General features: G+C 36.7%; 1 protein-coding gene across 2 annotated transcripts; it reads left to right on the forward strand.

Moving 5' to 3' along the window:
- LOC144957062 (sodium-dependent phosphate transporter 1-A-like) lies at positions 1 to 27743 on the forward strand. Of its 2 annotated transcripts, none has more exons than XM_078888025.1 (14): positions 1 to 178; positions 2652 to 2947; positions 4480 to 4581; positions 7138 to 7278; positions 7557 to 7642; positions 8759 to 8855; positions 10685 to 10804; positions 12111 to 12224; positions 16132 to 16187; positions 18445 to 18523; positions 20374 to 20435; positions 21474 to 21595; positions 22586 to 22771; positions 27252 to 27743. In XM_078888025.1, exons 2-14 carry the CDS (start codon positions 2755 to 2757, stop codon positions 27487 to 27489), a joined length of 1596 nt encoding a protein of 531 aa, XP_078744151.1. In that variant the 5' UTR covers positions 1 to 178; positions 2652 to 2754; the 3' UTR covers positions 27490 to 27743. The 2 variants fall into 2 exon arrangements, with proteins under 2 accessions (XP_078744151.1, XP_078744152.1); XM_078888026.1 differs by lacking the exon at positions 1 to 178 and adding an exon at positions 337 to 504.
- The last annotated feature ends 59 nt before the right edge of the window (positions 27744 to 27802 follow it).

Genomic DNA, 27802 nt, shown 5'->3' on the forward strand with positions numbered 1-27802 from the left:
ACCCTTCATTGTGTCGTGCGTGTTGTGTGTGTCTTGAGTGTGCTGTGCTCGAGCGCCTGAGCGCTGAATGGTGTGCGTACTCATCCGATTGCGATCGCGAGGGAAAACGAGAAAGCCATAACTCAGGCGGATTGTTTATAAAGTGAAATCGTTAAATTTGTTATAATTGGACTCATTGGTAAGTATCTGTTATTGTAGATATGTTAACTGAATTATTTATACGATAACGGCCCCTAGGAATTGTGACCTAATGCTTTTTATGAAGGTCAAAAAGGTACATTGACGTCTTATTATCCGCGGTTTCCATGCGTGCTCTGTGTCGGGGGTTTTGATCATGAGTGATCCACGCTGGATTTCTATTTACAGTCAGACGGCCTTGGCGACATATCCGCGCATTTTTATTCAGTGTCAGTTATTCAGTTATTCGTGGATATAATATCAGTTCCTTCTACATTTTGATTTTATGCTAGGATTTCTTTTATTGGAATTTCAAGATATTTTTATGTGAGTTTGTAGTTAATCGTGAATAGAGTTGTTATTTTTAGTCTGCTAGGGTTGCTGTCGAAATGCATTGTCGTCTGCTGCGATTTGCCTAGTCGCTGAATTGATGATGAAATTTAGAGGAGCACGTGTTGTTTCTTATCAACAAGATTTGCTATTTGCGATGTTCTTGTTATCCGTTAGGGAAATCTCACAGTTGATGTTAAGATAATGAAAAAAAAACCCCAAAAAACAGCAATGTGTAAATTGGTGAATGACGTCGGGGAATGGGTTGTTCTCTTCCTCATTCTTATTCTTCCGTCTTTTACGTAGACTAGAACAATAGATACTTCTAGAAATGGACGGAGGAGGGATAATCCTCCTAATCCTACATGACACGTCTAACTAAAAGCATACTCGTGTAGTTCGTAATAACAAGTTTATGACTGTGACTTAACGCTTTATCTCCTTTATGTTTTGAGTGGGCAGAGGAGAGGCAGAGAGTTCAAATGGTTGCCGTCTTGAAAAATGTTTCTCTCAATCTCGAGTCAGTGTTTGGAGTGGCAACGCTTCATCAACAAGGCGAAGTGTTGATAGGGATAATGGCCATTATAGTCTAAGGATTGCCATTGTCATTAATCCTTACAATGTAAAGGAGGCATAGTCTGGTCTACCTTGCTTTAACTTTATCTACCAACTACACGTTGTCTGCCATGTAATGAGTAATAGCAGTAGAAGGAACGAAATTGACGTCACTCAGCGCTTTGTTTTTAATGAGTTGCTCTCACTAAATTGTATTAATCAGACTATTAACGCATACATACAGAGTAACACATAGTTTTGTGTGTTGGTGCGTTATATCAGACTAGCAGATGGGAGGTTTTTAAGACTAAATGTATAGCATTTTTAGACCCCTCTCTTTTTATGACATTCTTAGCTCATAGTTATTCACTCTCTCATTTGGACTCAAGATTCAGAAGAGAGAAAGAAAATGTGTTATATTATTATGAGCTTATACACGTTGCATAGATTTGATCATTCATTAAATATCATTCTGCTTACAGTTCAAGGTGTTTATGAATAATTTGGAAGGGAGCCAACATAATATATTACATGTTTTTATTTTTCACAAAAATAAATGGGTGATTTGAATTGAGACCCATTCACCCCCCCCCCCCCGAGCCCTCATTGAGCTTTTATTATGACCAGATTGTAGTTTGATAAATTAACTGGAGGGACCCCCCCCCCCCCCACACACACACACACCACAACGACCACCCCTTTGAAATTAGCCATAAGCGAATGTGATTAATCTTTTTGTTTGTCTTAAAATTCTCCATGCTTCTCACCACCCACACTCTTCCCCTCATTCTCTCTCTCTCTCTCTCCTCCTCCTCTCTCCTCCCCCCCCCTCCTCTCACCCTCCCCTCCTCCCATCCCTTGTATCTCTTTCTTTTCTCTCTCTCTCTCCATCTCTCCCCCACTCTCCCTCTTCTCTCCTCTCCTCCTCTCCTCCCCCCTCTCCTCCCCCTTTCCCCTTTCTCTTCTCTCCCACATCTTTTCTCTTCTCTTCTTCCTCTCTCTCTTTCACCATACCCAATGCATTCACAATACATCTATTCCCCCAGCAGGTCATATGGAATCCAATTTCCATTTCATACCGTTTACGTTTTGTTTGTTGCTGTTCTGAAATTGTCTTTAGTCAGCTACTCATTTATATGTAGTATCTTACCCAAGGACACAATGCTGTTGTCATATTTTGTAAGCATCACAGCATACTTGGTCATTCACTACAAATATCACAGCTGATCATCATATGACTTATTAACTCAATGGTCAGTTATTGTCACTTCAATAATTCTCAGTTAGGTACTGTTTTGTACCTGAGTTTTGTACCTGAGTCAAATTTGTAATGAAACTCATTTTGCAGTCGAAAGTCTAATAACCCTGTTTTTAGAATCTCTCAAACCACCATACAATGTTCCTTAAACTTACAATAATGATAAAACTGAATTAACGTTATTATGATTTGTTTGATCAATATTGTAAGGGACATTTTATGTTGGTTTGAGAGAAAGTTGAAACTTTTAAAGATAGCTTAATCGTAAATGAGAAATAACTTTTATTTTCATGTTTTTATTTATTTCTTTTTTTTTTTTTTTTCATTCCAGAGTAATTAAAAGGCTGTAGCTTGAAAAAAGCAACAGCATAGATCCACACCCCAAGAAGACTTGATTTACTTGCTGAGTTTCATTGTGAAGCTAGCCCTTCACAATGTCGGATATCCCAGACGGATGGCTATGGATTATAATCGTAGGATTCATCATCGCTTTCCTTCTGGCTTTTGGCATCGGAGCTAATGACGTGGCCAATTCTTTTGGAACGTCTGTTGGTTCCAAAGTGTTGACGCTGTTCAAGGCATGTGTCTTGGCAACGATATTTGAGATTCTTGGAGCTGTTCTCATAGGTGAGAAATTCGTCATTTTGATATGTAGTGTGAAAATTGAATGTTATAAAAATATCAATAAATTGATATAATGTAATAATACTTGTCTCTGATTAAAACCATGTAAGAGCTGAACATTATATTTCAATTTCTTTAATTGGATTTGAAAATTTAAAGTTCAATGCAATGTCCATCAATAAATTCTGATGCCTTGTTTTTTTCCATTTGATTCATTTTAAAACATGTAGTTTTGGGTTTGAGAAAGAAGAGTTCCGATTTCATTGTCATCCTTGTTATCAGGGATATACAGTAAAGTTTATCCCGGTTACTGTATCCTTAATCGGACAATGTCAATTGCTTGCTGCCTGTCTGCCAGCTTTTACACTGCTGAAGGGGGGGGGGGGGGGTCCAGAAAAACATCTTGTTTGTACTTGTAGGATTCTCATTACCGTTCCCTTTGCTTCCCAAGTGCTCCACCACCTGAGGTATTGGGGCTCATGTCGAGGATAATGCTTTATTTTAATCTATGATCTCTGATAATTAACTGTGCTCGAGAATTGTCAGCCATTGTTATGCATTCTGTCTTGTTCTGTCTCCTTATGTTATATCTCTTAAGTTTGTGTTATTTTCCTTTCATTTCAAATATAACATAACATGGTCAAAGGCTTAATTCAGGATTATATCTTTTAGATGCCTTTGGTATTGAAAAATACAATATGATCTATTAATAATGGCATCAATGAATCATTAAACAAATAAGAAAACATTACTGGTCACATTGAACAATTTTTGATTATACTACTCTCGGTTGATCAAAGTTTTACAACTATTCAGAGACCATGCAGCATGCATTCTTTGTTTGGAATTTAACTCTTTCAGCGCCATTGGCCGCACTGTGCGGCCAGAGCAAAATCTGTTCTACTGGCCATTGGCTGCACAGTGCAGCCGGTCTTGAAAGGCAAAAACAATGTAATCCAATCCTACTTTCTACAAAAGTACTATAAATTGAACGATTGGTATCATTTCTTTCATCAGAACATTCAATTGGCCCTAGAGGGGTGTTTTAAGTGAGATTTTGCACCGAATTCAAATGTTGCTTTGTCTTAGCTTGTCAATCTCATGCTTCCTCAATCATGTGTCAGCCCATTTTGTGACGGAAATACGAATATAGCCTCAACGCTGAAAGAGTTAATATTATTCCACAAGTGAATGGTACTAAACATTAAAGATTTTTGTCTTACCTTACTATTTCATCTGGATAAGGTAAAGTTTAAATGAATCTTGTAAACGCTAATATAATATATAACTTAGTCGTTGTTCGTTTCTCATAAAGTTGTGGAAGAAGATAACTGAGCAAATGCCTTAGGTGGTTATTTATGACAGGTCATATCTTCAGTTCTAAAAAAACAAAAAACAAACAATAATTACTCCTGTTATTTGTTTTACTATATCCATAGATCATTTCCACTATTTGAGTGCCATCTTCCTTACAAAAATAAAAATTTTAAAGCTAAAATCAATGTAATATCCAATATATTGTTCTTTATTGACAGGTTACAAAGTGTCGGATACTATTCGGAAAGGAATTATAGATGTGACTCCTTACAACAACTCTGAAAAGATGTTGATGCTTGGGAATCTATCAGCCCTTACAGGTATGTATATATATAGTATAGAGAGCGCTGCAGGCTTCCTGAAGCCTGGGAACATTAGAAAATATTCATGAAAAGTTGAAAATGGAAATCAAATGTTTTCCAACTTTTCGTTGTCTATTGTTTTACTGAACAAGGGTTTGTACCTGAAACATCCATTGTCTGCACTGTTCCCATCCAAAGCCTTTCCATTTTTACCTTTTTTTATTAGTGGGTATATATATTATATGTTACAATGAATAACATAATCAGTCGGATGGTGAAAAGGTTTGAACTGAGATATTGCCAAGTTTAATTAGAAGGTCAACTTTGATAAAAAATGAGTTCTTGTCATAAATGATTAATCAACCCTTTTTGTACATTTTTGGGAAATATCAAAGCTTAATTTCACTTCTCAATATGTTTTACAGCTAGTCAAGTTGAAAAAGTATGAAATTTGAGAAAGGTTGCCGGATACCTATCCCATACATCTGACCATAACTTCACGAAAAATCATCCGATTTACTTCAAATAAAGATTAAAATGCTCTGGGGAGCATATTCTTCCAGAAAATGCAAATTCAAAATTTTCATCCTCTGACTGATTATGTCATGCATTGACACATATATCAAGGGCATTGGACTCTAACTTGGCAGGCGGTAAAACTATTTTGTTCAACTTAGATTAAAGCCTAAAACCCCTCCCCCTACCATTGTGACTAATCACAATTCTCTTATTTGGCAGGAATCGTCATGTGATCTAAACAGACATGTTAAGTGTTATTGCAGAAGCCTCACTGGGTTTTTTTCCCCTCAAAATTACGTTACATGCTTTGAGTCAGACATCCTCAATATATTGATATAAAATAATAATAATAATTCTTTATTTTCCACAGTATACAAATTTATATTGTTTACATAGTTCTTACATATAATGATTTGATTTGATAGTTTTCTTTGTGTGACCTACTGTGGTATTGTGGCAGGATGAAAAAGACAGCTGAATTTAAAAAATAAAAAAAAGCTTTTATATAGAGCAATATCCACTAAACATGCTATGATGATATGATATGATATGATATAAGTCCAGATTTATGTAGGCTTTTACAGCCTTTTATCTGCTCTTGTACATTCGTGAACGTATATAATTCAAGTCTCTCAAAACTGGGCATGCCACATAGTGGAAGGAGGTGTCTGAATTTAACTTTACAAACAGTATTTTTCTGTTTCACAATGAGCATCAAGACGGCACTTGAATGCCTGCAATGAAGGGGCATCGACAACTGTTGCTGGCAGGCGGTTCCAATTGTCGACTACCCTAACTGAGAAAAAGTTCTGCCTAAGGTTTAGAGAACACCTTTCTTTGGAGAGTTTGAATCTGTGTCCTCTGGTGGTGCTGGTGGAATCAAGATTTAGAGGGCTTATGCAAACATAGTATAAATTATGCGTGTATTTGAATGCTTCAATTAGGTCTCCTCTGTCTCTCCTATACTGCATGCTAGGTATTCTTATCTTTTTCAGTCTTTCTGTGTATTCTAGATCTTTGAATCCCGGAATGACCCGAGTTGCTCGTCTTAGAACACTTTCTATGATGTCTTTGTTTTTCTGTAGTCGTGGTGCCCATGCTACATTGCCAAATTCCAAGTGGGGACGTACAAGTGCAGTGAATAATTGTCTCATGTTATCTCTATCAAGATGAGTGCTCAAAGCACTCTACAAAGAGTCCTTGACCAATAGCAACATATAACATATAGAACGAGACATGACGTCTGTTAGGCGATATTGCAATTTTTCTGGCAGATACAATTCTGTTGCAGCCAGGTACTCATTTTACACCTAATTATGGTGAGAGAATGTGAGTAAAGAGCCTTTTCCAAGGACTAAACTGTGCACTGGGCGAGGCTTGAACTCAGGGGGGACCTTCCGATCCGAAAGCGAGTGTCATACCACAAGTGCACATAGCCGCACAAAATAATAGTAAACATTAAATTTGAGGTTTTTTTTTAATGTTTAAGAAACCAAACTCATTCTCATAAATAAAGCCATTTTGTCATAAGTCTTAACCATCTCTTTATTATCCTTTGGAAAATTGTGATGTGTTCCACCCAACCGTTTTCTCACTCTGATTTCTTTTGTACATGACAAAATTTAAACAATTTTTTTTTTTAGTCTTGGTTCTAAAAATATTAACTGTGTTGTACGACTGGTTTTGTTGGGAAATGTATGTATATATATATATAGCATTTAACTTACTGCTTTTGGGTTTGAGTGAAAACTTTTTTGTTGTTGTTATGTTGTGAGTGAAACAATAACAGTTATTTCCTTAACTTAATTTAGTTTGAGAATTAATTGGAAAACATTTTTTTATGTGGGTGGATAGAAATACAATATCATAGCTGTAACATTTAATACTGACTTTATAAAATCATGGAATATTTATTGTTCCGATTTGTAAATTATATGTAATTACAAACTAGGATATTTAACACAAACGTGATCTTATCATAAATAAACATAGAAATTATGTATTTTGTAAAAAAAAATTGTCAATTTTAAAATCCATCCAATCGATTTTTCACAGGCTCCTGTATCTGGCTGTTCCTGGCTACCCTTCTCCGTCTCCCCGTGTCTGCCACACACAGTATTGTGGGTGCAACTGTGGGCTTCAGTTTGGTTGCTCAGGGCACTAGAGGTGTAGGCTTTTTCAAACTGGGACTCATTGGTTAGTAATTATTATTAATTATATTCATGAACGTTAGGTTGATAAAGAAATTGAAATTTAGATTTTAAAATGATATTGTAAAAATAAGATTTTTAGGGATTTTTTTTTTTTTTTTTTTTTTTGCTAGTTACAAACTTGAATTCACTATTTTCAGTTTTATCACTAGACAATTAGAGATGACATTAAACCTAGATGTTCTTAAATTTAATAGATCACATCATTGATGCACGTGTGTGTAAAAAATGTTAAATAGTATGTTTTCTACTTCTATTTGGCAGTTGCTTCATGGTTTGTATCTCCTTTGATGTCAGGGCTAGTCTCCTCTGGTCTCTTTGTCCTCATCAATAAGATAGTGTTAACCAAGGTGAGTCGATTGGGGTTGGCAGTTCTGTGTTTCATCTTTTTATGTTGTTTGGTAGGCGATATTGAATAAAGAATTAAAAAAATTGAGCTTTTATATGTGCAAAAATATCCACTAAAAGTGCTCAAAGCGCTTTACAAGGGGTCCCTGGCCAACAGCAACATGTAAGACGGGACATGACGTCTGTTAGGCATTATTACAATTTTTTTTTTCGGACAGAGATAACGCTGTCAACGGCCAGGTACTCATTTTACACCTGAGTACGGTGAGAGAATGTGAGTAAAGAGCCTTTTCCAAGGACTCAACTATGCGCCGAGTGAGGCTCGAACCCGGGACCTTCCGGTCCTAAAGCGAGTGTCATACCACAATTGCAGAGTGGTTTTCCAAAACTCCATAACTCCCATTTTTTCCAATTTTGAGATAAAGAGGATTATTTCCCCTAAAATTTCTCATTCGGTCTATTATTTTATCAAATTTAAACTTCAAATTCATACAAATCTTTTACATCTCAATTTATCTCATTGGTGGAAAATCTCAAAGAGTAGAAAAATCAACTTTATGAGTTTTGGAAAACTAGCTTTCAATTGTTGAGCTGTGATATTTGCAAACTTTTGGTCTCTAGATATTACATCCATGGGTAAGACATTCTTCAGAAATGTCACCAAACTAGGCTCATATATGAACCCTATGTGGCTATGTGGTCTTGTGGTATGACACTCGCTTTTGGATCGGAAGGTTCTCGCTCGGTGCAAAGTTGAGTCCTTGGAGAAGACTCTTTAATCACATTCTATCACCATACTCAGGTGTAAAAATGGCCGTTAACAGCGTTGTTTCTGTCTGAATAAATTGTAATATCGCCTAATGTGCGTCGTGTCTTGTTCTACATGTTACGTATTGCTGTCTGTCAGGGGCCCTGTGTAAAGGGTTTTGTGCACGTTTAGTGGATAGTCCACTATATAAAAGCTCAATTTTTTATTTTTTTTATTTTTTAAAATCGAATTAGTGTTATGTCAGTTTGAACCAGCTGCTTGAAATTGAAGCTTGAGTCACAAATGCTAATCTTTCTGTTTGTGTTATGATCTATATTGTAATCGTTTTTTTTGTTGTTTTTTTTTCCAGGATAAACCATTGAAGCCAGCTCTTCTATTATTGCCTTTGTTCTATGGGGGGACTGTCCTTATCATTTGTTTATCTGTGCTTTTAGCTGGAGGAGAGTGTAAGAATCCATTATTATTATTATTATTATTATTATTATTATTATTATTATTATTATTATTATTATTAATATCATTATTATTATTATTATTCAGTGCTGATGATTTTCGTTGGATCCGCAGAAATCTGCGATTTTGGAGTCAGAGGAGGAATTTCCTCTCTTTAAAAAAAAATTTACATTTCCCCCAATCAAATGTACTGGCAGTGAGATAAAATTGATGTATGTTGGAACAAACTTATTGCAGTTTCCCACTGACCAGAAGTCAGCTAGAGTATCAATATGATAGTTTATCATCTCAATTAATCTAAAAGTCTGGGTTGGTGCGATATAAAGGCAATTGTTCAATGTCTTCCTCCTTTGTGACTTTTGTCACCATCAGCACTGATCAATGCATCAATAGAGAAGTACTAGGTGGGGTTTCCGACCTCCCATATCCCCCTGTATCTGTTTTCCAATTGCTTTCTGTCTTTGTCTTGGAATGAGATACTTAGTGCGGCTATGTGGTCTAGTGGTATGACACTCGCTTTCGGAAGGTCCTGGGTTCAGGCCTCGCTCTTGGCGCATAGTTGAGTCCTTGGAAAGACTCTTTACTCACATTCTCTCACCGTACTCAGGTGTAAAATGAGTACCCGGATGCTAACGGCGTTGTCTTTGTCCGAAAAATTGTAATATCGCCTAACAGGCGCCATGTCCCGTCCTTCATGTTAAATGTTGCTGTTGACCAGGGACCCCTTGTAAAGCGCTTTGAGCACATTTAGTGGATATTGCGCTATATAAAGCTCAATTTATTTTTTTTATAGTTTTGTCCAGACCCTTGGAGTCCTTGGCTGGGAGGGAAACAGTCAAATGTATAGTTAAGAGTTCTGGGAGATGATATTTTTTTGTCTTGTAAATCATCTCTCTGTTATGCATTGTATTTATTGTTTGTGTTATATATTATTATATATATATATATATATATATATTATATATATATATATATATATATATATATTATATATATATATATTATATATATATATATATATATATATATATATATATATATATATTATATAAAATGATTTTTAAACATTTGAGTGTAGTCCTCTTTAGTGGGGACATGTGCTTGTGTGTGGATGAGACTTTTAGGTGTTCTCAAACTAAGTACACTGATAGTGCGCTCTTGGAATTTACATCTGTTTCCTATTTGAATCAATTCCCCTTTGTCTTACCATTTCTTTAGTGCTTTAATTGTTATTCTTGAACTTTTTACTTCCCATTTTCTCTTCCTTTTTACTGGCGCTGATATGACATTAATGTGTTGCAAGTGCCGTACAACTCTTAAAAACTTAGAAACAAAAAAAAATAGAGAAGTCAATCGTTGACATTGTCTCAATGACCTGTCATTCACCAGTGTAGGTGTCTTTAATCATTCTGTCCTGTTTATGTGGTCAATCATCATAAAACGCTATTATGTCATCTTGATGCTTCATATTGAAATTTATTATTATTATTATTATTATTATTATTATTATTATTATTATTATTATTATTATTATTATTATTATTATTATTATTATTATATTATTATTATTATATCATCCTCCTTCTTTTTCTTCTTCTTCTTATTAACATCATTATTATGGATAGCGTGATATAACGATTTTGAGATATTATTATTATTATTATTATTATTATTATTATTATTATTATTATTATTATTATTATTATTATTTATCATTAAGCATAAGACACTTTTTGAAAGGAGAAATTGTTTATTACTAGATAAAGATGCTGAGATGTCTTTTTCTCGTCAATTCATGTTTCGTCAATATTATCATCGACAGTAATGCATTTTGACAAGATCCCGATGTATGGCAAGATTCTCATTTCTATTGGAACGGGGGTTCTCACTGGTGCGGGCATTCGGATTCTGGTGGTCCCCAGACTGCAGAGGAAACTAATGGGTAAGGTTTAACTCTTTCAGCACCATTGACCGTACTGTGCGGCCAGAGCAGAAGAGCAGAATCTGTTCTATTGGCCAATGGCCGCACAGTGCGACCGGTCTTGGAAAGGCAGAAATAATAATGTAATCCAATCCTACTTTCTACAAAAGTACTATTAATTGAACCGATGATATCATTTCTTTCATCAGAGCATTCAACTGGCCCAAGAGGGGTATTTTAGTATTGAGAATTTGCTCCGAATTCGAATGTCGCTTTGTCTTAGGTTGTCATTCTCAGAATGCTGCCTCAATCAGGTGTCAGCCATTTTGTGACGGAAATGCAAATATAACCTCAGCACTCCAAGAATTAAAAAAAAGAAATTAAATTACACTGTTCACACATAAAATTTTTTTTTTTTAACTGAGCTTTATATAGGGCAATATCCACTAAATGTGCTCAAAGCGCTTTACAAGGGGTCCCTGGTCAACAGCAACATTTAACATGTAGGACAGGACATGACGCCTATTAGGCGATACTACAATTTTTCGGACAAAGGCAACGCTGTTAACGGCCAGCTACTCATTTTACACCTGAGTACAGTGAGAGAAAGTGAGTAAAGAGCCTTTTCCAAGGACTCAACTATGCGCCGAGCATGAGGCTCGAACCCAGGACCTTCCGATCCGAAAGCGAGTGTCATACCGCATGACCACATAGCCGCACATCATCATTAGATGCTGTCCACTGGGCAATCCATGAAGGAATATTGATAATCCATTAAACAAACGTCTAATGTCAACAGGAATCACCCATGCTGTCCAAAATTAGCAAATTTTAATCTTGCCTTAGGAAAAAAAAAAAAAGAAAAATGCCTGAAGCAGGGCTCGAACCAGAGACTTTCTGGTTACATTGCAATTCTTTAACCATGCATGTGAAGTAATGGTTGAAATTATAATTTGTAACACACACACACACAAAAAAAATTGTTTTAAATGAGTAAAGGGCCTTTTCCAAGGACTCAACTGTGCGCCGCTCAGAGTGGGACTTGTACCCTGGACCTTCCAATCCGAAGGCGAGTTTCATACTACTAGACCCCATTGCTGCACATCTAAAGAAATTTTAGTGGGGAAAGGTAGATGAGTTACTTTGACGTATGGTTTACTGTTGAATACATTATAGTTATAGTTCTTTGTTCGGCCGGTTTTGATGTGTTTTTCTTTTGTTTTTTTTTCTCTCCTCTTTCCTTTTTTTTTTTTTTTATTCTCTCCCTCTTTAACTGGAGACATTATTTTTTTTATTTAAAAAAAAAATGTATATTCTGTTTCATTAGAGGACAGTATGGATTCAAGCTGTTCATCCGACAGGGCGGAGGTCAATGAGAAATTGTGTGAGAACAACGATCTTGAACTCAATGTTACAGTGGAAATAATAGATGATCATAAAGGTTTGTTGTTTCGTTTATTAGCTTAATCCTAATTTTTATAGACTGTCGGTAGGGCACTTCCAGCGGGGTCTTTTGACCTCCCAGTGATTGTTTTTTTTTTTTTTATCACCTTTTATTGTCGTATCATATTCTCTATAAACTTTGACCCTCTCCTTCCAGTTTTACTACTACCTATCCAATTAATGGACTGGGATCTTGTAGAGGGCAGATTCCCTTTAGTCTCCTTTTGTGTTTCTGACACCCCCTGATATCCAGTATTTTGCATTCTGGTCATTTTCCTTGTCTTCAAAAGTGGACTCAGCCTAAGACTAACTAGCAATTGACCTCTTCCTCTGCGTTGTTTTTTTTTTTTTTTTTGTCCTAGGCTTCAGTGCTGATAGTTTTCCTCGGATCCGCGATTTTGGAGTCCAGTGGAGGAATTTCCTCCTTTTAAAAATTACATTTTCTCGAAACAATGTGCTAGCAATGAGAGAGTTGATGTGTGGTGGAACACACAGGTGCAGTTTCCCACTCTCCAGAAGTTAGCTAGAGTATCGAAGTGGGGTTTAGTGCAGTAAAAATGGGGCTTAAAGGCAATCGTTCCAACATTTTTCTACTTTTTCACTTTTTGTCACCATCAGCACTGAGGCTTGGTTTGGGTTTTTCATTGAAAAGGTTGCAGTCGGTTAATGATCCTTTAAGGGAGTTATCTCTCCCTCACTCCTTTTATTTTCCCCCTGGGAGTCATCTTTTTGAGATTTTGCTGTGGTTAAATGTACTGACCTGGCTCCCCCGTCTGACATGCCACCTCTCTTGCTCTTACGTTCAGTCCAATATCTAAAAAATCACACTGCCCAAAAATCACGAAATCAAAAGTTCTCACGAAAACAAATATGAACTGGGCCTTCTTTTTCTCTCTCTCTCTCTCTCTCTCTCTCTCTCTCTCTCTCTCTCTCTCTCTCTCTCTCTCTCTCTCTCTCTCTCTCTCTCTCTCTCTCTCTCTCTCTCTCTCTCTCTCTCTCTCTCTCTCTCTCTCTCTCTCTCTCTCTCTCTCTCCACTTCCATCCGCTACTTCTGTTCGTTTTTCGCGTCATCCTTCCATTCATTTACTAACCATAGCAACAAAAATACCACCACATTTGCAGTACTCTTGAGATCTCCTATTTGCTCTTGTCTTTCTTCGATAGTGTGCTCTTGCAATCTGCACCTGTTTCTTATTTGAACCAATTCCCCTTTGTCTTAGCTTTTCTTTTGTGCTTTAATTGTAATTCTAGAACTTTTTACTATCCCATTTTCTTCCTTTTTACTGGCGCTGATATGACCTTAATGTGTTGCAAGCGCCGTAAAACCTTTAATAACAATAATAACAATAACTAGATGTCTTATGTGTACCATGCTCTTTTTCATGGCGCTGATAAGGTCTAACATTGTCTCAAGCACTTTATAATTTCTGACTTTAAATTTGTTTTAAAACTTGTTATTCTCTTCAGTTTTGATTAAAACAGAGTTAATATATTCTGCCGTGAGCCATTAGTATGGCAATTTAATACTAGATTTGCTTCAAATTGTGCACACCAACAGTGGTGAAAAGAAATTAATAATGTAACTGGAAAAAGGAAGAATTACACAAATATCTTGCTAAAAGTACTAAAAGTACTTGATTCAGAAAAGTGAGTGGAGCAGGCACTTATGTTGGTAACAACAAGATATGAAGTGAGTAGAAAAGTGCCAGAAGACAATAGAGAATAAAATTTTTTTTTTTTTTTTTTATTTTTTTTTTTTTTTTTCGCGGCGGTGGTGGGGTTTGAACCTGCGACTTCGCGATGGTGGCGAACGAATCGGCGATCTCAAGAAGTGGGTGAGAGAGGGATCTAGAAATGACTTTGGGTTTGAAACGAATATTTTTGTGTTCGTGGATAGCTCACACGGTAGAGCCACGCTCTACCTGCCAGGCGGAGTTGTCGTACCAATAAGGTCGCAGGTTCAAACCCCACCACCGCCGCGGAAAAAAAAAAAAAAAAAAAAAAAAAAATTATTCTCTATTGTCTTCTGGCACTTTTTACTCACTTCATATCTTGTTGTTACCAACATAAGTGCCTGCTCACTCACTTTTCTGAATTAAAAATTCACCCAAACACCGGAGGATACTCAATGTCTCAATCGTTTCTATGTTATATGTTTGTGATGAGAATATTGGCTATTAAGCTTAACTGCTGGTCAAAATTACTTCGCGATGGTGGCGAACGAATCGGCGATCTCAAGAAGTGGGTGAGAGAGGGATCTAGAAATGACTTTGGGTTTGAAACGAATATTTTTGTGTTCGTGGATAGCTCACACGGTAGAGCCACGCTCTCACCTGCCAGGCGGAGTTGTCGTACCAATAAGGTCGCAGGTTCAAACCCCACCACCGCCGCGAAAAAAAAAAAAAAAAAAATAAAAAAAAAATAATTTTATTCTCTATTGTCTTCTGGCACTTTTCTACTCACTTCATATCTTGTTGTTACCAACATAAGTGCCTGCTCCACTCACTTTTCTGAATTAAAAATTCACCCCATACACCGGAGCATACTCAATGTCTCAATCGTTTCTATGTTATATGTTTGTGATGAGAATATTGGCTATTAAGCTTAACTGCTGGTCAAAATTACTTCGCGATGGTGGCGAACGAATCGGCGATCTCAAGAAGTGGGTGAGAGAGGGATCTAGAAATGACTTTGGGTTTGAAACGAATATTTTTGTGTTCGTGGATAGCTCACACGGTAGAGCCACGCTCTCACCTGCCAGGCGGAGTTATCGTACCAATAAGGTCGCAGGTTCAAACCCCACCACCGCCGCGGGAAAAAAAAAAAAAAAAAAAAAAAAAAAATTATTCTCTATTGTCTTCTGGCACTTTTCTACTCACTTCATATCTTGTTGTTACCAACATAAGTGCCTGCTCCACTCACTTTTCTGAATTAAAAATTCACCCCATACACCGGAGCATACTCAATGTCTCAATCGTTTCTATGTTATATGTTTGTGATGAGAATATTGGCTATTAAGCTTAACTGCTGGTCAAAATTACTTCGCGATGGTGGCGAACGAATCGGCGATCTCAAGAAGTGGGTGAGAGAGGGATCTAGAAATGACTTTGGGTTTGAAACGAATATTTTTGTGTTCGTGGATAGCTCACACGGTAGAGCCACGCTCTCACCTGCCAGGCAGAGTTGTCGTACCAATAAGGTCGCAGGTTCAAACCCCACCTCCGCCGCGAAAAAAAAAAAAAAAAAAAAAAATTTTATTCTCTATTGTCTTCTGGCACTTTTCTACTCACTTCATATCTAAAAGTACTTGAGTCACATTTTCATGATTTTTCAGCTAATCAGTGATAAATTTAAAGCATATCACCTTATTTCTCTCACCAATTATTTTTAGTATAGACATAAGCTACAATCCCTACCTTAACTCACTCAGTCCTAGACATTTTTGCTACTTTTCAAAATTGGAAAAATAATGCATTAAAAATGAGCATGTGCATATTTATTTTATTCAACAATCATTAACATGTAAAAAATTAAAATGTATTAAATAGGCATGGGGTAAATGTAACCCGGGTAAACTACGGATATAGTCTGTGTTAGGGTTGAATGAGTTAATACTACTATTTCATTTGTTTTGTATACTCTCTAAAGCAGAATCCAGACTTAAGTCTATTTTCTCAAAATTAACTTCCTATGACCTAAGTGCTTTTAGCGTAATTTTCTTCATTTTTATTTTTGCCCAGCAAGAGAAAATATCTGAGCTAAAAGAACCTGCATCATTGCTTCGTGTCATTTCCTTGCCTTTTGTCTTTAATTATATTTGGTTATAATGATTAATGTTTACTGTGACTTCATGCAAGGCAAATTCCACTTATTTATACGTTTATACGTTTTTATATTTCTTTCAGACAAAACACTTTCAGACTTGGACAAAGATGGATTGGCTGAATTTGCTTTGGATATTGTAAGTATTTTTTTTTTAAGGATGAGACATGACGCCTGTTAGGCACTATTACAATTTTTCAGACAGAGACAACGCTGTTAACGGTCAGGTACTCATTTTACACCTGAGTATGGTGAGAGAGTGTGAGTAAAGACTCTTTTCTAAGGACTCAACTAAGCGCCGAGCGAGGTTCGAACCCAGGACCTTCTGATCCGAAAGCGAGTGTCATACCATTAGACCACATAGCCGCACAATTATATACACCTGTCGGGGTCCCAAAAGTATGGAGCAAATTTTATAAAGAAATAAAAGCTAGGTAATTTTTGAAAACTTTTGAAAATATTCCAATTCAGACAGGCTTTTCAGTAGTAATATTCATTGTGTTTGTATTTTGTTTTACCTATAGTCTTTGTATGTGTAGCAACTTTGTGGACCATTGTGGGCAGGGGGGTACATACTGTGTCTTCTATCCCCTTATAACAGTTTCCCAACATGCTTTCTGTCTTTGTCTTGGAATGAGATTACTTGGTTTTGTCCTGGCTGTGGTCGGATACCCTGACTGGGAGGGAAACAGTCAAATGTATTGTTAGTTTTGGGAGATGATATTTTTTTTCCTTGTAAATCATCTCTATGTTATGCACTGTATTATGTATTATCTATATTTTATTTGTAAACATTTGAGTGTATTCCTCTTAGTGGGGACTGTGCCTGTGTCTGGATGAGACTTTTAGGTGATCTCAGACTAAGTACATTGGTGGTATGCTCTTGGAATCTACATCTGATCCCTATTTGTTCCCAGTTCCCCTTTGTCTTGCTTTCTCTTGGCTGCTTTAATTGTAATTCTAGAACTTTCTATCCCATTTTCTTCCTTTTTACTGGCGCTGATATAACCTACATGTGTTGCAAGCGCCGTAAAACCCTTAAAAACAAAAAACAAACAACTTTGTGGATTTTGTCCATTGTATATATTAATATCACCAAAGCTGATGGTGACAAAAAGTAAAAAAGGAGGATAGTTTTGAATGATTGCCATTTTTTTAAAATGAACACTTTTAGAGAAAAAATTGAGATGATAAACTATCACGTATACCCAAGCTAATTCTGGAGAGTGGGAAACTGCACCAATTTGTTCCATCACTCATCAAGTCTCTCTCTGCCAGTGTATAGATAGTTTGAAAATGACGTCACTCAGGTCTTTGTTATTGTTTTTTGCCATCCGCGTTTATGAGTAATGCTTACTGAACTGTATTACCCCGACTATATACGTTCATGTACACACACAGTTTTGTCTGTTGGTCTGTTATACTTCCGGATGGCAATGCTATGAGCTTCGTAGCCAAGCGCATACTATCTATTTGGGATTGGTGGAAATGTATTTTTTTTAAAAGGATGGAGGGAATTCCTGCTCTGACTCCAAAATCTCGGATTTCCGCGGATTCGAAGTAAACCATCAGCCCTGTATCGCATAACATTACAATATTTGAGATTTTAAAAAATAAAAAAAATTATGCCCTTCCGCCATGACACCATAAGATATCGGCACCTAGTCATTCCATAAAGGAATATAGATATTTCATCAAACAAGATGTCTGATGTCAACATGTTGTCCAAGTGAGCAAATTGGGGTTAATAATCTTGCTCAAGGAAAAAGAACAAAGTGCCTGAAGCGGGCTCGAACCCGGGACCTTCTGGGTCACAGCCCAATGCCTTAACCACTCTGGCACTTCGCCCCAGATTAGGCATATGGATATATAAAATTGTTCTCTGTTTGGACTAAGTATCCGTGTTTTACTCTACTTTCAAGTGCTTTCATTCTACTCATGTTGACAAAGCCCTGTAGCGGGTGGTTGGATGGGAGCATCACCCTTGAATCATATACCTATGATGTTCGCATGGGTGTACGATCTGATAGTGATGTCGTTTCTTCTTCTCTTTACTAGCCTATCCTGCTTCTTTGGTTTGTGATTGTATTTTTGACAGGGGATATTTTTTTCTCTGTAAATCTTCTGCCTGTTTGTTCTTGGTTACTAATAATTTAGCTTATGATATCTTTAGGTTATGATTTTGATTTACATTTGTACTATTTTTGTTCGATTGCTTGTTTTTTTTGTTTCAGCGGTCTCTCATATAACCTCAATTGTGTTGGAAGAGACCTAAAGCAACAAACAAACAACAAACAAACAAAGCCCTGTAGAAACCTTTTAAAAATATGGCATTTTGTATTTAAAACACCCCTTTTCTTTTCTCACAAAGCATGTCTTCTATGAATCTATTTCAGACGTCCACCCCAGTCGGAAGACCAATCTTGACCAATAGTTGTACTCCCAGCACAATCAATTCAACTGTAGCCCTATGTGGTAAGGACAACTATATAAATTATATTAATTGAGCTTTTATATAGAGCAATATCCACTAAACACTAAAATAGTTGTACTCCCAGCACAATCAATTCAACTGTAGCCCTATGTGGTAAGGACAACTATATATAAATTATATTAAATTGAGCTTTTTTTTTTTTTTGTTGTTGTTTTTTATAACGATAACTACTATGTTACTAGTGTGCATCTTGTGTGAGTGTGTCTATGTCAATATTGTATTGTTATAAATGTGTAATCAAATGACAAATTGCCACTTTTTGGGGGAGAATAAAGATATATTATTATTATTATTATTATTATTATTATTATTATTATTATTATTATTATTATTATTATTATTATTATTAATATCCACTAAACATGCTCAAAAGCGCTTTACAAGGGGTCCCTGGCCAACAGCAACATTTAACATGTAGGACGGTCATGACGCCTGTTAGGCAATATTACAATTTCTTTCGGACAGAGACAACACTGTTAACGACCAGGTACTCATTTTACACCCTGAGTATGGTGAGTAAAGAGACTTCTCCAAGGACTCAACTATGCGCTGAGCCAGGCTGAAATCCAGGACCTTCCGATCCGAAAGCGAGTGTCATACCACTAGACCACATAGCGCACAATATAATATTTGTGTGGGTTTTTTTTTTTCAGTTTTAGGAGTTATCTATTATATGTATTTTTTAAAGGTGTTGGATGAAGCAGAAGTGAAAGTATGATTTATAGATAGTATGCGCTTGGCTAAGAAGCTCATAACATTGCCATCCGGAAGTATAACGGAACAACACTGTGTGTAACCACGAACGTTTATAGTCTGGTTATTACTGATTAGTGAGAAGTACTCATAAACGCGGATGGCAAAAAAAAAACAATAACAAAGACCTATGTGGCTTCTACTTCGAACTATCTATACCTAACCCCTGCAGCTAAACTGTATGGGTCCTTAACAGAGCTGAGGAAGGCAACGGCATCAAAGAATAATAATAATAATATATCTTTATTGTCCTCAAAATAGTGGCAATTTGTCATTTGGTTACACATTTATAACAATACATTATTGACATATACACACTCACACAGATGAACACTAGTAACATAGTAGTCATCGAAAAAACAACAACAAAAAACAAACAAACTGGCATCAACAGCAACAACATCACCATCATCATCATTATTATCATCATCATCACAACAACCTTCCTAGACATTCAAACATAATGACAAAATGAGGGGGGAAGGAAGAAGATGAAGAGCACTACTTCTCTGATCAAATGTGACCAATTGTTTTATTGTAGAAGAAATGAAATTGACATTACTCAGATTTTTGTTATTGTTTTTACGGCAGCTGTCTTCATGATTAGTTCTCACTAAATTATATCAATCAGGCTATAAACATTTAAGGTTACACATAGTTTTGTTTGTTTGTGTGCATTATATCCGGCTGGTGGATGTTGTGAATTTTATGTAAAAGACAGCATCAGTATTATGTCAGGGGAAAAAATATAAATTGCTCAAATCTCATTATGCTGATTTCATAATAACAGGTTGACATGACAAATCACAAATTTTAATACTTGGACTATATAAGTGGTTGAATCTTCTTCTTCTTCTTCTTCTTCTTCTTCTTCTTCTTCTTCTTCTTCTTCTTCTTCTTCTTCTTCTTCTTCTTCTTCTTCTTCTTCTTCTTGTAATTATTATTATTTTATATTTGTATTTTATTTTTAAAAATTATTTTTAACACTTTTTATTTATTTATTTATTATTTTAAAAATATTTATTCATTATTATTTTTTGTCTTTCATCATAATTATTAAAAAAAAATTCATCTCCAGCTTCTACCCCTGAAAAGGATGATAAAGATAATATAGTATTGAACGAAGATCACCTGCCACCCGTATGTATTTTTTGCATTCTTCAAATTTTTGAAAGATCTTTTATTCCTAGTATTTAAAATTTTAATTGTTACAACTTCCGAAATACCTATCTCAGATTCAAAGTTTTCCATCTTACTTCCTTTTGTCTTTTTTTTTTTTTTTTTCTTTTTGGTTTTACTTTTGTGTTTGAATTTATAAAAAAATAGTCCCTTATAGTCCTTTAGCCCCTAGAGCTGGAGTTCGAACAGACAGCTACCTGTTCACTGTTAGGTGGACAGGGGGGGGTCAGAAAAAAAATCTCGACTACACCCGGGATAGATCATGGTCCCTTTGTGTGCGTGTGAAGCGAGTGCTCTACCAACTGAGCTATCCGGACCCTTCTTCTTTTTTTTTTCAAATTTGCCAGATATTCCGAATTATAAATTCACTGTTATGTTGTTTTGTTGTTGGGAATTTTAGTTGGTCTCAGACTGGATCCTTAGATAGGCTTGGATCTACCTTTGTTCTATTTAACAGCTGTGATAATCTTTTGGCTTTGATCTACAAAGTTCATATGATCATGAATTTAAAAAAAAAAAAAAAAAATTCTTTACTATGTCTTCATTGCTAGTGATATGTTATAAAAGGAGAAAAAAAAAATTATGCCTTTTGCGCCACGATATTATAAAATATCATCGCCTAGGCATTCCATGAAGGAATATAGATAACTCATCAAACAAGATGTCTGATGTCAATAGGAATCACCCATGCTGTCCAAGTGAGCAAATTGGGGGTTAATAATCTTGCTCAAGGAAAAAAAACAAAAGTGCCCGAAGTGAAGCTCGAACCCGGGTCATCTGGATCACAGTGCAATGCCTTAACCACTCGGCCAGTTCGCCCCCACAAAATTCATATGATCGTGAATAAAAAAAAAAAATTTAATTTCTTTACTATACTATGTCTTCAGTGCTAGTGATATGTTATAAAAGGAGAAATTTAAAAAATAAAACCTTTAAGAAAGAAAGGAAGACCACATTGTGATTATGTTGTTTGATTGTATTGTATTTTTCCTCCACCAGGATACCCGTGAACGTTCTAGAGCTGCCATAGCCGACAAGCCTGTAATTATATACCTCTTCACTTTCCTACAAATTCTTACTGCCATATTTGGGGCATTTGCTCATGGCGGTAATGATGTCAGGTGAGAATTTAATATTTTTTTGTCATCAGCATCATCATTGTTATGACATTAACTGTGTTATCATGGTAATTCTTATTTCCATAACTGTAGAGAGCGATGGCAGCTGCCTGAAGCCTGGTTTATTGTTTTGCTGGCAAAGGGTTTTTATCTGAAACGTCCATTGTCTGAATTGCTCCCACCCGAAGCCTTTCCATTTTTTAAATTCTCTTTCCATTAGTATTTTTACACCATCACCAAAACGCCATGACTATCATGGTCATGATTATTCACTTAAGGGGCAGAAAAGCAAAACATAAGTAAAATGGGTTTTCCTGTTGTCTCTTTACCTTTGTTAAATCAAGAAAATATTGTTCATTACCTTGATAGTTGAAGCCAATGAAAAGTTGTTGATGATTACAAATTTCTTTATTTTTTAATTTTTTTTTTTTTAAAGTTTTGGCCTTCATTGAATTTATCATATCTAGTTTTTGTACTCAAACATATATACATGTTTGTTTTTTTTTTATTCAACAACATAATATGAGGTGAATGAAAATGTTGTTGCTTGAAGCTTGAAGGAATTAACAATAAATAATGAAATGGAAGCTTTCAGATGGGAAGGTCCTGGGTTCGAGCCTCCCTTGGCATATAGTTGAGTCCTTGGAAAAGACTCTTTAATCATCTCTCTCTGTACTAAGTTGTATTATTAGTACCTGGCCATTAATAGCGTTGTCTCTGACAGAAATAAATGGTAATATCACCTTTATGTTAAGTGTTGCTGTTGGTCAGGGACTCCTTGTAAAGCACTTTGAGCACATTTAGTGGATATTGCGCTATATAAAAGCTCAATTTTTTTGTTTTAAAAAAAAGTTTTTTGTATTATTTTGTTTCTCCAAAACAAAACAAATTGACAACCCATGTGTCCCCCCTCTTCCCCCCTCCTGCCCTTCTAGTTGTTGATTTTTCACTTCATTTTTAAAAATCTTCTTAAATTCTTTTCTCTCACTCCAGCAATGCCATCGGTCCAGTGGTGGCCTTATGGCAGATTGGCAACGAACAGTCTGTCCAGCAGAAGTCAGCCACGCCGATATGGATTCTCCTATACGGAGGTGTGGGCATCAGTATTGGTCTGTGCGTCTTGGGAAGGAGGGTGATCAAGACCATGGGGTCCGATCTCTCCAAGATTACTCCATCAAGGTAAACAGAAAGAAAAACTAATAAATAGAGGTGCCCAAATGAGTCGATAAAATGGAGATAAAGATAAAGGGAGTAAATCTGACTCATGAATGAACAACACAAAACAAACGACGTTTGGCCTTTATCAAGTAAACACAGAATACATATATATATTTATATTAGAATTATTCGGTTTACTTGATAAAGGCCAAGGGCTGAAACGTCGTTTGTTTTGTGTTGTTCATTCATGAGTCAGATTTACTCTTTATCTCCATAAACAGAAAGAGCAGTGCTTGCTTTGACTTCTGTTCTTTTTTCTTTTTAAAAATATTTTCCCCTCTTTAAAAAGTACTCATTACTAACCTTATCAGTTGCTTACCACCCATAGGAAAATCGTCACATTCTTTACGTTGCAGCCAACATTTTTCTCATTCTGATTTCTTTTGTACATCATAATATTTGAACAGAAATGTTTGCTATAGTTAAAGTATATTAACACTGTGTTGAGGAGCTCGTTTAGCAGAAAAAAAAAATATATGTATAGCAAGAAGTAACAGGTTTTGTGTTTGAGTGAAATAAATCTAATTTTTGCATAGGTTGGGTGTGAAGTTTTGGGGACAATCCGGAAAATGGCTGTTAAGGAGAGAGTTAATTAAATGTCACTTGTACAGATGTGATCAATAAGGGATGATTTTCACTACTCAAGCGAGAGATATGTGGTTTTGTGGTATGACACTCGCTTTCGGATCAGAAGGTCCTGAGTTCGAACCTCGCTTGGTGCATAGTTGAGTCCTTAGAAAAGAGTCTTTACCCGCATTCTCTCACCATACTCGGGTAGTGTAAAATGAGTACCTGGTCGTTAACAGCGTTGTCTCTTGTCGGGATTTCTCAGCAAATGTTTAGAAGGGATCATTTAAAGACAATGGTTTTGATAATTTAATCCAATTGAAATTGATTTTATCCAGATTCTTCAAAATCGTAATATCTTGGAACAGACTTAATGCCGAGTCTTCTTCTTCTTCTTCTTCTTCTTCGTTCCCGTCACGTCACATGGTCAGTCCGGTCTGGTGAATGAAGCCCACAGTGGTCCTGAGGTCGTCCTCACTTCCGTACAGCTTCTTTGAGTATGGGGTTGGGTCAGGCCAGAAGTTCCTTCTCAACTTGTTGTACTTTGGACATTCCATTAGGACATGATGTCCATTTTCATTTTCAAGTCCGCAGTCACATTGTCCAGAGGCACCTGCTCTGGACATCCTCCACATATGTTCCTTTAACTGGTTGTGTCCAGTTCTCAGTCTGAAGATGATGACCTGTTCCTTTCTGTCGAGCACCTTGATTGGGTCATTCATGTTGTATTCTGGGTGCTTCTCTCTCCATCTCTGAGACTGGATAAATTTGGCCATTTTGTTAATTTCTCCTGTTGAGTACATTGGGGAGGGTTGCTGCATGCGACTGCCTGCCTTTGCCAGTTGGTCAGCGATCTGATTTCCAAGTATCCCACAGTGTCCTGGAATCCACTGCAGTACCATGTTGGTAAACTTGCTTAGCTTCATGAGGTCTTCCACCAAGGCGTCTATATCATCCGCAAAGGACATCATTATATCCTCCAGAATTTTCTTAGCATCTGTTAAAATCACTATGTGTCTTGGTTTTTCATTTTCTGAGAGGATTTGCTTAACAGCTTCATGGATTGCATCTGCCTCTGACTTGTAGATTGAAGTGCGAGTACCAGTCGGTTTGCTGATCTCCTTTTGTTGACCATTTGTGTACTCGATGTGCACTCCCAGGCCCCCGCATGTGTGTTCTTTATTGCATGAACCATCTGTATAGATTCTTGTCCATTTTTTTTCAGGGTAGTTTTGATCTATGCACTTCTGTACAGACTTCTTGATTTCTTCGCCGTGTTTTTGTTTTGTTGAAATGTCACCAACGGAAGTCTTGATTTTCAAGTGATTTTGCCTTTTCCAAATTGGTACTCTGATATTTGCTTTGCATTTTTGGGTCATTATTCCGTCAAGTTCGTGATCTTTTTCAATTTGCTGGGCTCTTTCAATAAAGTGGGATCTTTTCAGCCGCCTAGTTTTCTTTTGTTGTGCTCTAGCGTGAAGAGGCTGATCTGTCATTGTTTTGACGTCTGTGTATTGTTTCAAAATTTTTGATTCCCTTCTTTCTGATAGAGATGTAAGTCCTGTTATGGTTTCCATTGCATGAATCGGTGTCGATTTCATTCCTCCACTTATTATCCTCATGTTGCTGTTTTGCACTTTGTCCAGTTTTTCCATTTGAGTTTTGGAGCAGTTTCCCCATGCAGATATCCCGTATTCTAGCGCTGGTCTCACATATCCTGTGTAAGTTTGTTTCAGTATATCGGAGCTAGCTCCCCAAGTTGTTCCAGCTAGTTTTTTCAAGAGTTGTGTTCGCTTTACCCCAACTTTCTGACTGTTGCTGATTTGATTTTTCCATGTTAGTCTTGGGTCAAAATGGACTCCTAGGTATTTTGGTGCGTCGTCTTTTTCTAATTCATGGTCTTCAATACGTAGCTTTGCTTTTTCGTCTTTTGGGGAGAGGCTAAATATTGTGAACTTTGTCTTCACTGCATTTATTTTCATCGCCCAGTTGTCAGTCCATTCTTTGATATTATCCAGTGTGATTTGCATCCTGTGTTGTGCCTTGATTAAATTTTGGTCAGAGCTAATCAGAGCTAGGTCATCTGCGTACATCGACATTTTCACTCCTCGACATAGTGTTTCTCTTATATCATTTACATAGAGAAGAAATAGTGTAGGTGATAGTACTCCACCTTGTGGGACTCCATGTTTTAGTTTTGCTTCTCTACTTTTGTGACCTTGTGTTGTTACTCTTGCCTTTCTTGTTTTTAGGTAGTTTTGTATCCAGTTGAGCATGTTATGGGATACTTTTGATTTTTGTAGTTTATATACCAGACCTTTTTTCCACACTTTGTCGAATGCTTTTTCAAAGTCCACCCATACCACAATTTGTTTCTTTCCATCCTGAAACAAGTCTTCTATTTCTTGGGATATGTAGGTTACTTGATTTTCAGTACTCCTGTATCTTCTGAAACCAGCTTGTTCATTTATAAGCACATTATAGTTTTCAAGATACCACATCAGTCTGGAGTTGATAATTCTTTCTATCAGCTTGCACATGCAGCTTGTAAGACTTATAGGTCGGTAATTTGCGGCTTCATTTGCTTGTTTTCCTTCTTTCTTAATTGGGACAATAAAAGCCTTTTTCCATATATCTGGTATTTTACCAGTTTTCCAAGTGCTGTTGTAGAGTTGTAATAGCTTCTTTTTGCTTTCTTTCCAAGATGGATAAGCATCTCATTTGTTACTTCGTCTGGGCCTGGCGATTTCTTTGTTTTTAACACTTTGAGAGAGCTTTCTAGTTCTTCCATAGTTAGCTTCTTTGTCATTACTTCATCTATGGCTTCCTTGAGTTCCTTTTTTTGTTTTCTGCATTCTTTTCTAACCCTTTCCTTCAGTTCTTTTTCTATTGTGTTGTCACTAATTTTTTTGAACTGCTCCATGAATAGGTCTGCAGCTTGTTGTGGACTGACAAGTTCTCCTCCTTTTTCCAAAGCGGGAGGGGCGTAGTGATTCGGTTCTCTATTTAGGGCTTTTGTAAGTTTCCAAAGTTTATTTCCATCTTTTTCGAAGTTAAGGCTATGCTTTTTTCTTTCCATGCCATTTTGGATGTCGTTGCCATTTCTTTTTTAAAGGTAGCTTCTGCCTCTTTATATGCTGCAATATTGTCATCACAGGGGTCTGCTTCAGCCTTTTCTCTTGTTTCCGATACTTGCCGAGTCTTCAATTTTGAGCTTGATTTATAACATTTGGTAGGCCCTGATAGCTCAGTTGATAGAGCACTTGCTTCGCATGCAAAGGGAGCGAGATTTTGTTTGTCTGTTCTCCCCCTTCCACCCAGCAGTGATTCGGTAGCTGTTTCTGTCAGATCTAGTGGAAAGTACTTTTCGATAGATAGACTAACATCCTAACCAAGAGGGTAGCAAGAAATTGCTATTGTCCAATCCACTTGATAGAAATAGGGATTAACTTAAATTTCCTTATTGTAATTTGTAATCACCTAAAAACTTAGTTCATTCGGACAGTAAATAATTTTTTTTTTAAATAACAATAATGAAATTCTCTTTTTTCATCCAATTGGGGAAATTCTTCTCCAGGATCTATTCCAAGGGAAGACTGGAATAACCCTGGCATCAGCCTCCGTGCAGCGCCACAAATTGAGCTAGGGCGAGGTGACTTGCTCAATGCCACACAGCGCAGTGGCGGGTGATCAAATTCGGTACCTTTCGGGTACAAAGCAAAGACCGTACCACTGAGCCACGCTGTACAAGGTTGATACAGTGGATCAGTAGTTGTATTTTTTTTCTTTTCTTTTTTTTAGAAGTTTGTTTTTCATTGTCATGAAAAACTAATTTGTTTTTCTTTCCTTTTTTTTTTGGTTTTTCTTCCACTAGTGGATTTTTCATTGAAATTGGAGCTGCCGTGACGGTTCTCATCGCTTCCAACGTCGGTATCCCCATCTCAACCACCCACTGTAAAGTGGGCTCCATCGTCATGGTGGGCCGTGTGCGGTCCAAGGACAACGTGGACTGGTCCCTGTTTAAAAACATCTTTCTGGCTTGGATTATCACGCTGCCCGTGTCAGGGGGAATCAGTGCCTTGGTGATGTACCTACTAATGTTTACCCTGTGAATCGAATCGAAGTGAAAGAACGAAGGAAAGAGGAGGAGGAGGAGGAGACACATGTTTACCCTGTGAATCGAATCGGAAGTGAAAGAAGGAAAGAGGAGGAGGAGGAGGAGACATACACACAAGGTAGCAGAAATGGTGCTGTAAGTTGCTCTATTAGGCTTCAGAAAAGTTGAGGAGCAGGCACTTTTTAAAATCAATAATGGTGAGAATTTAGGGTTTAGAGAAGGGCCAGATGAAAAAATAGAGAATAAAAATATAACTGTGTCTGTATCGGAGAACCTAAATTGGGATCCAATTGATATGACACCCACTG

The sequence above is a fragment of the Berghia stephanieae genome, chromosome 11 (assembly GCF_034508935.2).
Source record: "Berghia stephanieae isolate SIO BIC M18660-M18661 chromosome 11, UCSD_Bste_1.3, whole genome shotgun sequence".
Classification (NCBI taxonomy): domain Eukaryota; kingdom Metazoa; phylum Mollusca; class Gastropoda; order Nudibranchia; family Aeolidiidae; genus Berghia; species Berghia stephanieae.

What these genes read in the sequence shown, in the direction of transcription:
- LOC144957062 (XM_078888025.1), top strand. Translation starts at nt 2,755, where the DNA reads ATGTCGGATATCCCAGACGGATGGCTATGGATTATAATCGTAGGATTC. An exon ending in TTCAACTGTAGCCCTATGTG is followed by an intron (nt 18,524 to 20,373) that starts GTAAGGACAACT and finishes ATTCATCTCCAG; the next exon opens with CTTCTACCCCTGAAAAGGAT. An exon ending in ACGAAGATCACCTGCCACCC is followed by an intron (nt 20,436 to 21,473) that starts GTATGTATTTTT and finishes TTCCTCCACCAG; the next exon opens with GATACCCGTGAACGTTCTAG.